The sequence below is a fragment of the Syngnathus leptorhynchus genome, chromosome 3 (assembly GCF_054491065.1).
Source record: "Syngnathus leptorhynchus isolate UIUO chromosome 3, UIUO_Slep, whole genome shotgun sequence".
Lineage (NCBI taxonomy): Eukaryota > Metazoa > Chordata > Actinopteri > Syngnathiformes > Syngnathidae > Syngnathus > Syngnathus leptorhynchus.
The window spans coordinates 19,547,938-19,560,061 of record NC_141197.1 but is presented as its reverse complement, the minus strand read 5'-3'; the positions used below and the strand labels follow the sequence as shown (position 1 = coordinate 19,560,061).

Sequence of the window (12,124 nt, the reverse complement as noted above, 5' to 3'; positions counted from 1 at the left end):
ATATATATAATAAATACATAATAAAAATAACAACTAAAATGATTTAAACAAAAGTAAATAAGTGAGCTAGTACAAAATGTAATATTTTAAACTCAATTTTCATACTTTGGAACATAAAGCACTGTATAAGAACATATTGGTGAGTAAATGTTTTGGCAACTTGTAAAACGTGTCTGAGTGAAGTGTCAACAACAATCTAAATCCCAGACGAAAGACTAATCCAAAACGCTGCCAGTCATGAGCTGTGACTACACACGGGTGGGGGTTATGCATACTAGTAAACACGGGTATTTGGCTTCTCAAGCCAAGTCTAATTAGCAACCCCAACATGTAAATATCAATATAATACTTGGATTGCCATGCAGAGATATGAATAATACAGCACAGCTCAAAAGTTTTGATTTAATAACATACAACAACATCTATATTAATTATAAAGACATTTTCAGAGCAATCATTTTTTAAAAGCAATTTTCTATTGGCTGGTTAAAAAAAGTTTCCAGTTTCCCTACTTTTTTTTCTTAATTTTATCAGCAACTGAGCTGGTGGCGGGAGTCACGTCACATTCCAAAAGTGATACAGTCCTTATGCAAATATTTGCGCTAGTCTCATTCCAAAAGTCTTTCAGAAACCCGGTGCAGAAAATTAGACAGCAAAGTTGCTTTTTAAAAAGTGCATAAATTAGGGAGGTATTCCAGGTGTCACTTTGGGCTCAAAGAGCTGAATGTTAAAAAGCTGTGATTCATTTTGGCTGTTTATCCCCACCATGCGAAGGAAACCATCTATTGCATTTACATTACGTACGTTAAGAAAGCAACAAATCTTGTGACAATCAGCTGTTGACATACTTTTTCCATTTAAAAATGTTTATGCAGAGACCTTACGGAAAGAAAAAAAATGTGGCTCTACTGCAACGCAGTGACTACAGATGTGATGTTGAAATTTTATTTGTTTTGATTAAGCATAAAAAGAGAATAATACATGAGAGTATGTGTGTGTGTGTGTGTGTGTGTGTGTGTGTGTGTGTGTGTGTTTGCATAGACACTCACTATAACCCCAAACTGCTCTGGCTCTGACAAATTTGGATAGTCATTCTCGTACTTGGCCAAAGCGTTCAGCTGTTCCTGCTCAGGCAAGTGCTTCACAAGGTTCTACAATGACAAGTGGGAAAGAGGAAAAAAATGTGACTGAGTCGAGATGAGAGGGGAAAAAAAAAGTAGCACAACAAAAGAATCAGGTATACTGTAGTACAGATGACCTTTTGACTCATTTTAACACAGCATAGTGAAATGGCGATGTTTTCCAAACACGTCGCCAGACAAAAGTAGTGCTTGGGTGTTCTGGAACATCTCATATTCACTCTCACGCTTTGTGTCCTTTTCCTGTCTTTCCGTTTCAATAATGTGATGCTACTATGGAAACATCACCGGCCTTCTGCCTTGAAAAAAAATGTCAAAGAAAAAAAAAACAACTTGCACCTCAAGGAAAATTGCCTTTCATGCAATTTTGTTGCCCACTCAAAGCCAGATTAATTGCTTTCTTGGCCTTACTGGCCAGCTTGATGTTCAAGTGCCACAATTGTTAGCCAAAATACACTCAAACAAACATCTAGCATTGTCAAAATTGCCCAAAAATTACACTCTAAATTGATTAAGAGGTACGAGGCGTCCTATTTTTCCCTGTGTAGCTGTCAACTACTTAAAAAGACTAATGTGATTCTCCGTCAAACAAAAGATTATCTAAAAGTGAGCCCACCTGAATCATGGGTTCTGTGAGCTGCTCTTCATCAACCTCCAATATCATCTGACGAATCTCTTTGTAAGGTATGCGGAAAGAGCCCAGGAAAATGGCTGCAGAAAAAAAAAAAACACATGGCATATTACATAAACATAAAAAGCATTAAAAAAGCATAAAATAAGGTTGAGACATCCTGCAAAAAAGAATTCGCATAGCATATTACCGGAGACTTGTTACAATGGAATTATAAATCGGATTCTTATTATTCTATATAGTTTAAAAAAAGTATCATATGGCTGAGGATCCACTTGTGCGCATACAAAAAGGAGTGAAGGACAAAAAAAAAAAGAAAAAGTCAATCATTATGATCACAATGTAAACGTTATCAGGCAGGAAGCACAAAGTGCAGATCATTCATTCAGTTCTACAATATAACTAGTAATTTTTTTATATAAGAGAGGTTGGTGAGGAGTGTGTAAACCAAATGAATAAATACTTACATAGATTCTGCGCAATCTTGGGATCGAGCACCTTCAGCTCTTTAATTCGCTTCTTAATGGATTTCTTATCATCCAGATCCTCCTCTTCTCTTTTGGCTGATGAAAACATAAAAACAGAAAATTCTTATCTATGAATGCAGCAAATAATTACACACCTATTCCTGACATATGCAAATTACCAAGCAATTAGGTTTTATTCTATTATCTTTATTCCCAGGTTCAGACACATGAAGTGTGCATGACGGAGTGATTATCCACAGGCATGCACTTTCATGAGGGGGAGCAAAAATTAATTGTTGAATACTTGACTACAATGTCAACCTCACACTTGGAGAAAACAGGAAATTCATTTGAAATGATTGCATCTTTCTTTACAAAAAGACAACTGTTTGTCATGACAGGATGCTATAAAAGCGTAGAAGATGATGGACGGAAAATTACTAACACAAGCTGTTGTCAAAATTGCCATTGTTGTAACAGTGACAGGAAGCACAATATTTATCAACAATTTCATCAACAATCCATCCAAATATATGCCTGCTCCATTTTTGTAAGATGAAAAACAAAAAAATGAATTGATGAAAAAAAATCCCTCCTTTTTCATGACTGCCAGGTTACAATTGGGATGAAGAGTTTGGGTGTGACTTTTTTTTTTTTTTTTTTAGACACATTTTGCACAAACAGGAATCTAGTATAGGCAAAGCGAGGGAGGGGGTAGGAAGGATCCCTATTGTTTCAACTTGGCCCCTTTACAAGGATGCTACATTTAATAATGAAGCGTGACTTTTGACATGAGCTGCTCTTTAAAAAAGCTCCAAGTGTGCGCTGCTACAAATGTACACCGATATACATAAAAACACAGACAGTCACTGGACTTACGTGGCTCCAAGTGTGCGCTGCTACAAATATACACCATATACATAAAAACACAGACAGTCACTGGACTTACGTGGCTCCTCAGTTGACGTACTCTCTTCGCACTCTTTCGGAAATGCGAGGGCGGTAAAGTACACAGAGAACAGGACAGAAATAAACTTTTTCTTTTTTGCTTTTAAAAAAGGACATATATACAATTTTGGATATCACGTTGAGTAATAAAATGAAAGAGAAAGGCTCCAAAAACATGACTGTCAAAATGGTTGGAATTAAACTAACACATGGGTAAATGTCATGGACTACCACAACCACCATTTTAAATAAGGACCATGACGTGCAACTGATCTATGCATATGTGTGTATTACCCTAGCAGTAAGTTCCCCCAAGGCTGGATCACTAAATTGCATTGTGAAAACACCAAAGGGGAACACTGGATGAAATAAAACTGCTGTGAAAGAGCATGACTGATGCTGTACATGACAGGCAGGCCTCAGAGACAGCCAAGTAACACCTCAAATCTCCCGCGCCACCCTTCACAAAATACACACTGCACACACACCAACTATCTGTCTAGGATGCAGTCGTCTCATAGTAAATTTAAATGGAATTCATCGACTCCTATCAAAGTGTATTCTGATAAGGCACGGGTGTCAAACTCAAGGCCCGGGGGCCCAGATATGGCACGCCACATCATTTTATGTGGCCGGCAAAGAAACATTTTGCATCGGCTTTGTCATTACTGCAATTACAAATTGTCTTCATGTTTTAAAACTAGATATTGCTAGCAGTTTTACATTATCCTTCATCTTTTTAAACCATCAGTTTGTTGTGTAGCCTATACTGTATGTGCATATCTAGAAGACGTTGACAGTCATAATGGCCCTACGAGGGAAACTATGAAATGTGACGCACGTGCTGATTTAATGTGACATTTAATCCAAGGTTTGTGCAATGTTGTTAGCAAAGGACGTACACTATTACATCTTCCAGATGACTCATGGTGAATCGTGTAGCATACTCTCACCTCACTGTACATTGTAGTGTCGCAACCTCTTTCTACAGCTTGCAAGAGAGCTTCCCTTCATTGCGGTTATTCGTATCACACAGCTACATCTAGTGTCGATCATTTCTCATCTCTGCCCACAGCCAAATCCACCAGACATGTGATGCACAGGAGGGGAGCCGTGCGCAACAAGTGAAGAATTTCCACCCTTCCGACGCATCCGTCAAGTCGTCAAAGCAGCTGCTCTGTTTGACTCGCCGTTTTGTTCTGCTGCGGCAGAGTCTCGGAGTTCAGTCACCCTGACAGCAAATCAACAAATAGCCCTTCTCCGTGCTGCCGATGCACACTCAACCACCTTGACTAATACCGACAGTACAGGACAGCAGATGAGCGAGAGGCAGGTTGGAAGAAGGGCCAGTTCAATAATGGAGTGAGGAGCCGGGCGGTGAGAGCGATAATCAAAGTGGGCCGTGCAAGGCCACATCTCCCTGTGATTCACAACAGATGACCGAGGGCTATAATTATTGGTAGACTTTAATTCTGACAGCAGCAAATTAACAGACTTCATTAAGGTTCTCTCTTTAGACCTGCTCCATCTTCCCACATTGGCTTGAATTACAAACTATTAGAATCACCTCTGCATAAAGCTCACTCGTAAACATCACACCGGTATACACACAAATTGCCGCGATTGGAGGCTTTTTGCAGGCCTCGCCTGCCGATTTGGACCGTGGGCTCGATTCTCGGTGGTGTAGTGCCCTCTAAAGGTCACTTGTTTAAACACAGCAACGTGAGTTTCATAACAACAAATGAGACATTTGCCTCTCTGTGAAATGTTAAATATGGCGAGCTCCGTCTGAGTCACTAACATTTCCCAAGTCTCTTAGTGGATTGAGGTTTTCTAAATCACCCTCATCTCAAAAGTCATTTGCCATTTTTGATGCAGGCAAGTCTGCGTCGAGACGTCTTACCGACCCCAACATAAGCAAATGTGGATGAAAAATCACAACAGGCAATTTGTTGCAAAAGCAAATATCTTTTTAACGAGCCGGCCCATTACTTGGGTGACGTGAGGACATAAAAACACAAATCGGGAAGACATTTAAATGCTGATGCCTGAAAAACTGGTGGCTAGATTTCAACAGAAAAACAATGACGGAGAAGAGTGACACTGAAAAATGGAGATCAATTTTTGTTTGAAATATGATGCACTTCTATGATTCACGTTCATATTTTCTGTGTTGTACATTATATGAAAGAGAACGGCCATCAGTCATCCATTGGACAAGATAACACCTTGCCTTTCAACAACAAAAAAACAACCTTTCATGATTATACAGCTGATGAGTGCTCTGATAATGACAGAAAATTTCGGCAGCCGCATGAAGCCATTACAGAGCTAATGGAGTTCTTGAAAAATGTCACAGAAAAAAGAAAAAAAAAAAGAAGGGAGGAAGTGAGTATTTTTTTTAAAAAGGATAGTTTTTACATTTAAATAATTAAGGTTTCATTTTAGAGATTATATTTTAAAAAAACAACAACTACTGTTTGTCAAATCCTTTCATCCCCTCCTCCCACTGCTCTAATTCTCTTCATCTTTCTCCAACCCATTTAGTTCTAGTCCTGATGAATAGCGCAAATGGGACATTACTCGTGAGAAGAGCAGTGTGGGCAGCAGAATAGGTCACGTACTTTAGTCATCAAGAGTTTTGTCATGAATTGATTTGTCATTTTAGAGGCGTATGAAGTGCGCACGCCATGTTTGTTAGAAACGTACACAAGGGTGGTAACCACTTCTCACATTGCTAATTCAAGGATCAAAATAAGCCGCCTCGCAATCGGCAGGTCAAAATTTGCATTTGGCGCCTCGTGTAGACAAATATATGAGGCGGTCGTTGGCAATGCGAGCACTGTGGCGTGTCATTGTTCTAATACGAACCTTGCTTTCTGTCAAAGACACCCAAGTGTGAAGCCACGTAGGACCCGAAAATAGCTAAAATTAATTTCACCAGATCCGTGACATTTATTTTAATGGACATTACAAGGACTAGGTCTCTGTTAATTATCACTACAGTCAAAGTTGTGGCTTGTTTATTATCAAGGTGTCAAGTACAATACATGCACCTTTAACTATTGCATCATAGTGTGCCATACGTTTTGCTCAATATTGGCATCGGCAAATGTAGTACTCCAAGCAACTTTATTTTGGAGGGTTTATTTGCTTCTTTATTATGGTTTGAAAACTTTCAAAACTTCTGGTGGAATAAAATAAAATAAAAAATCTTTGTTAACTGGTCCAAGCTCATAAACGTGGGACGGCGGTTAAAGGTTGGGTCAAAAACGCAAAAGGGGACCAACACATTTTTTGGGGTTTATTCAAGTTGCGACCCAACTTTTTGGGTCACCCAACTAGTTGGATCAAGTTGAATTTTGGCAGTTGAAAAAATTCTAAACTTTGGAATCAAGGGAGTAATCACGTTTATGAATCGGGATTTTAATATAAATCCCTACGCTTGGGACTCCTCGGCCTAAGTCAACATCGGTAAGGATCCCAATGTCATAAAAGGACGAGGATAGAAATGAAAATTTGATGAAGGAAAACTGCTTCATATGGTGTCCTAAATCTTTAATGATGATCCAGATGTTGTTCTTAAATGAGACACTACACTGTGATAATAAGACAACACGAACACGTTGCAATTCTCACTACCAGCTGAACGAATCAGTCATGCTGCGCTTATAACCACCGGTGGGATGGCAAGAAAACAACCAAGATGGCCACAAACCATCTGGAAGATGGAAAATATTTTATGCATTCCTTCCCAAATGTAAAACTGCAGCATGTAATGCAAAATTTATTTATTTATTCATTTTTGTATTCATCGCTCTTATTTATTCATTGTATGTGCCTTCTTGTTTTTACGTTTTGTGTTGTTTACTTGAATGTTTTGTTTGTTTTTTATATATATATATATATATATATATATATCTTGAACGCGAGTAGAAATTGCAGAAAAAATAATTTCTGATTGTGTGGTGTGAACCAAAGTGTCATGGTTAGGGTCATTTTCCGAAAAAGGGAACGCAATCTTCTGCAGATAGTATTCACTGCCTCATACGGGTTCCAGAAATCACAACTTTGTATATCGGTTTAGCTTTTCAATGTAGTTTCATGTTAAAAAAAAATGGTCAGTGTGCACGTGTGTGAATGGGGGTGGGGGGGCTGCCTTGAGTGAAAAGGCGTATAATTGACAGGTAGCTAACACCTGGATGAATAATGCATGGATGTCAGTGACGGGACAAGCGAGGAAAGAGATGTGAATAAATCAAGGACAAATATGAACAGACACTCGAGCAATAATTGCTTTAACAAAAACTCCTCCGTACTAAAACCCTCTTCAGTCTAATTTTAGACAAGCAATCAAATGGCCACACTTAAAGCGAGTGACACTTCTATAGGCAAGAAAAAAGTTCACAAAAATAGAAGGCAGACCCTTGAAGCCGTACTTTCTTGAAGTAATATTTATACGTCTAATGCGACACTTGGTGGTTGCTATGCGACAAAGATCTATACACTGTAATGATAAATCTAACATCAGACGGAACGTTGGGTCTCATAAAAATGACAAGCGCACCAAAGTCTTACCTGCTCTTTGTGATCCGAAGGTGAGAGCAACTCTGCTGAGCAAATCAGGCTTTGCGTATTGATCGTCATTAGCGATTACCCAGAAACAGCCTTCTGACATTTCCTGGGGATTGATCTGGATAGAAAAGAAAAATCCCCAAATTGCACAACTGTCATTTGCAAATGCACAAATTAGAGACATTAAAAGTCCTGCACATATTTAGTATACTGTATATTCAAAGATAATTTATGCTATTTTTTTTTTCTTTTAAGTTCACAAGTTTCCATCCCTTGTAGGTATTCCATGCAGCCCTCAACCTGCCCTTGTAAAATGCTCGTTTGGTATTGCAAGCATATGTTTGAGTTTGTCAAACATCTGTACAAATCTACATTCTCTACAGCAGGTATTAAATAATTAATCACAACACAAACTAACACCATTTGCCGTGTGAACTAATATCGCTCCGCAGGGAACAACATCTGTAGAGGTGCCACTCAGTGTGATCGAACAGAAGCATATGATCATCTGTTATTTTCAAGCATTGCTGTCTTCTCAAAGAACCTTGTTGTTCTGGTCTGCAAAAACAAGTCATTTCCTGATCTGCTGCCAACAAAATATCAGGGACAAAGTTAAGAAAATGGGGACACTGAATTGAAGTTTGACAAACTTTTGATAACTTAATCAAAAGACTCAATGAACAGTAAATACTGTAGATATCAGTATAGAATTTTGAAAAAAAAAATACAACTGGTTCATGAAGCAAATTTGAAGCTTCATTTAGCCATCACTACTTTAAAGCTAACCCTTAAAGCTAGTTGAAGTTTGACAAACATTTGGTAACTTACTCATAAGACTTAATGAACAGTAAATACTGTAGATATCAGTATCGAAGTTTTGAAAAGATTAAAATAATAATACAACTGACTCTGATGAAGGCGGAAGTACAAGCCGAAACATGTCAGGTAATGCCACCTAAATATCTTGTGATAAAAGAACCAGTACAATAATAATACAACTGGTTCATGAAGCAAATTTGAAACTTCATTTTGCCATCACTACTTTAAAGCTTGTATAAAATTGAAATGCATTCATATTTTTCAAAAGTCGTCACACTTGTACTTACCTTGGACCAATTCAGGCGCTTAGTGGAGCTCTCAGGCTTGAATTCCTTCTTTGGCTTGAGGCCGTAAGGCAGCGGAAGGCTAGCGGACAAGCTTGAAGCACATGCAAATCCTAATGGGGGTAAGGGAGGGGCACCAAAGGGAGGAGGCACTCCAGGGGGAGGGGGTGGTGCTGGACAACCAGGTAATGGTGGAGCAGGAGGTGGTGGTGGTGGTGGAGGCGGAGGAGGAGGACCTGGTAAACCAGATGCGGGGTTACGGGGCAAAGAGCCACAGGGTAATGAAGATGATGACGACAACTCCTCTGACACAACCCCTGGTCCAACTCCAACCTAAATAGAGGGATCAAAATTATGCACATAATGTGACAGTGAGGGAAAAAAACATTAGATTTGGTAATTGCCGAATGGTCCGTCAGCAAATGTGTTAAGTAACACACTGGAAAAAAATGTTTCTTCAGTGCTCACAAATTCCCTGCAAGCACAATTTATGTTTGTAACGTGGCATCAGTTTTAATGGAGAGGAGGATTTATCGAGATGTTGAATATCAGATTCAATGATTCATGGTGAGTGCTTAGAGTTAGAATATTAGGACTCATGACAGACTGTGTGTAAGAACCGTTCCACAGCCATTTACACAACACAGCTAGTTGAGTATTCCTTCAGTGTTCTTTGCTCTCAAATTGAAAATTTATCTCGCAAAGAAAATGAAAATCCTCTTTTGAGGCAGCAGATCAGGGGTAGTGGGCTAGAAAAAAAAATGGAAGAGCCTTGTCAAAAGAAATTGCTTTTAAGACAATTTGCCCTCACGGAATGGCGATAAGAGCGTCAGAAGTGGCCGACATGTGCCGAGACCATTAAACTAGGAATCGGTTTACCAGTAAACAACGTCAAAATGATATACTTGGGTGCGACAAAAATAAATAAAACATTAAAGCCTATCTACCTAAAAAAAAAAAAAATTACACCATATATTGTAAGAAACTTGAAATTGTGTTGGCGGCAGATGTTGGCATATTATAAGTCAAAGTTTGACATCAGAAAGCATGTTTTGCATGTGATCAGAAATACAGATGAACGCGTTACCTGAGACGACCAGCTTAAATACCTGCGACTTGAAAGCCTGGAACTCGGCTTGAAGCTCTGCTATCTTTTCTTCACCCTTGACCAGCTGAGCTTGGGCCTCCTGTCGTTTTACAAACTCTTCATCAAGCTAAAAAAAAGAGTTGCATTATTTTAGTGTGGACACGTCAGTTCATGAACTTAAGCTTCCTTCTGAAGGGCACTACCTGGTACAATGAAGTGACCCATTTCACAAATAGGTTTACCTCGATTTATTAAAAATCAACAACAAATTGAAAGCTCCTCAAGCTGATTTACTTCAAAATTCTTCAGAATATCACTTGCCTTTTCTGCCAGTTCTGAAGCTCTTTGTTCATACTCTTCAAATCTAGCCTTGTCGGCACAAACTTCTATTAAAAAACAAAACAAAATAAAAACACAGTTAATCAAATTTGCAGCTCCAATATGTACAAAATAAGTTGACTTGCCGATGAGGTGGCTGAAGTCCACGTCAAGTCGTTTACGATAACTGAAGTCTGGATCCGTTCCACTGCGATGCAGAACAATTTGCGACACGCATTCCTCGATGATTTTAAAATATTGAGACCTGCGAGTGACAAGTCAAACTTTAAGATTGTAAGAAAACTGCAACCACAAAAACAAGCCGTATTGTTGTCGATTATTGGCCCGTCGTTTGATCAAGTAAACTTTGCTCAAAGCCCACACTGCTGTGGGTGACCCAACCAAATGAAAGACTTTGAAAAGTACCAGAAAGGAAGACGGGGGGGGGGGGGGGGGGGGATTACTCTCAAGCGATGGAAACTAGATTGCTATCAGATGAAAGAGACATTCTCTCGCTTAGTTGATGCCATTCGGAGCCTTTAAGGCCCACATGGGCGTTATAAGAGCAAAATGGCCCCGTTCGCAGACTGTGAAAGGTTGTCGTGAAGTGAAAATATAGCAATGGTTGATCACACTATTTCACATTGGTCGGCTCTCGCACTAAGTGTGTGGTTGAAAACAATTTAACCAACAAAACGGCTTTAACGGACGGACCCTGTCCCCTTATTAGTCCGTTAAATCGAACTTCCACTGTACACGCTATTTCTTGTGTGAAAGATTAAAAAAAGGTCATAGCGAGGCCATCCATCCATTCTCGATACCGCTCAGCCTTGCAAGGGTATTGGGTAATAAAAACTCAACAAAAGGTAGCATTTGGAAAAAAAAAACAATAACAAGCAGATGGGCAACTATGTACAAATCAAATACAAGCAGAAGAAGACTTTGAAGAATGATAATTGGTGTGCGTTATGTTGTTTCTAAGGTAACATCACATGCATCACAGAACAATTATTCCTTTTATAAAAAATGTGTTGAGGGGTTTCACATAAATGTCAACTTTTAAGGGCAGCCATGGCTGTCCTTCAACATCTTAACAGACCTGACAAAGTAGTCGTTGCGAATGAGGACCAGGTGCTGCAGTATGGAGATGAAATAGTTTTCCGCACTGCTGTCCTTCACCATATTCAGCAAAATATTGAACACGTCCCCCACATCAGTAAAAAGAGTCAAGGTGAGTACTGGCAGATTAATAGAAGCAATGCTTTGTAACCATAAAAACAACAAAAACATCCTTTTTAATGATTAGCCGGGGAATCGTTGCATTCAAAGTGTCACACTTTGTATTATCTAATATTTATTCATAAATATTTGACCTCCACTATGTGACGTTGGATTTTCATTTTAAATAGAACACACTAAGAGTGAACATTCACTATATTGGGTTTACGCTATAAAGGATATTCCAGCTCGCTTTTGATGTCCTCCAGCCTGTGAGAGAATTCCATCATGTCCTCTTCTTTGTGCTCCTCAAATACTTTTAGCTGAATGTCAAGGGCATCGTTCCTCACCGATGACAGTTGCTAAGTTCGAAATAAAAAACATTAAAGGAGATAAAGTGTTGAGCGACTCGAGCGTTACAACTTTATCAACAACGTACGTGTGGATACAAACAAGTTGGATGTCAGCGGGGTGGTACTTACGGGTAAAATGGCTTTAAGGCCGCAACGAATAAATTCATTCCTGATGTGTAGCCGCAAGTCCAGGTCGTCGGGTGATGTTACGAGCGCATTGATTAACTGCATGCATGCCACCTGAAATGTGATATGGAAAAGTAACATCAAAAAGGGGTTGGGGGC

At 39.2% G+C, this 12,124-nt stretch overlaps 1 protein-coding gene across 4 annotated transcripts in view; it reads right to left on the bottom strand.

Annotated features, from left to right (window-relative positions):
• LOC147059657 (protein diaphanous homolog 3-like) overlaps positions 1–12,124 on the bottom strand; it is a 49,966-nt gene that overhangs the window by 32,723 nt on the left and 5,119 nt on the right. For all 4 annotated transcript variants that reach the window (XM_085907905.1, XM_085907907.1, XM_085907903.1 and 1 more), the window contains 11 exons: positions 11,969–12,079; positions 11,730–11,848; positions 11,368–11,484; positions 10,415–10,533; positions 10,272–10,336; positions 9,973–10,077; positions 8,867–9,196; positions 7,764–7,878; positions 2,238–2,333; positions 1,756–1,850; positions 1,050–1,151 (listed from right to left, as the gene is read on the bottom strand). In XM_085907905.1, coding sequence (XP_085764031.1) covers positions 1,050–1,151; positions 1,756–1,850; positions 2,238–2,333; positions 7,764–7,878; positions 8,867–9,196; positions 9,973–10,077; positions 10,272–10,336; positions 10,415–10,533; positions 11,368–11,484; positions 11,730–11,848; positions 11,969–12,079 — 1,374 coding nt within the window. The remainder of the gene's footprint in view (positions 1–1,049; positions 1,152–1,755; positions 1,851–2,237; positions 2,334–7,763; positions 7,879–8,866; positions 9,197–9,972; positions 10,078–10,271; positions 10,337–10,414; positions 10,534–11,367; positions 11,485–11,729; positions 11,849–11,968; positions 12,080–12,124) is intronic.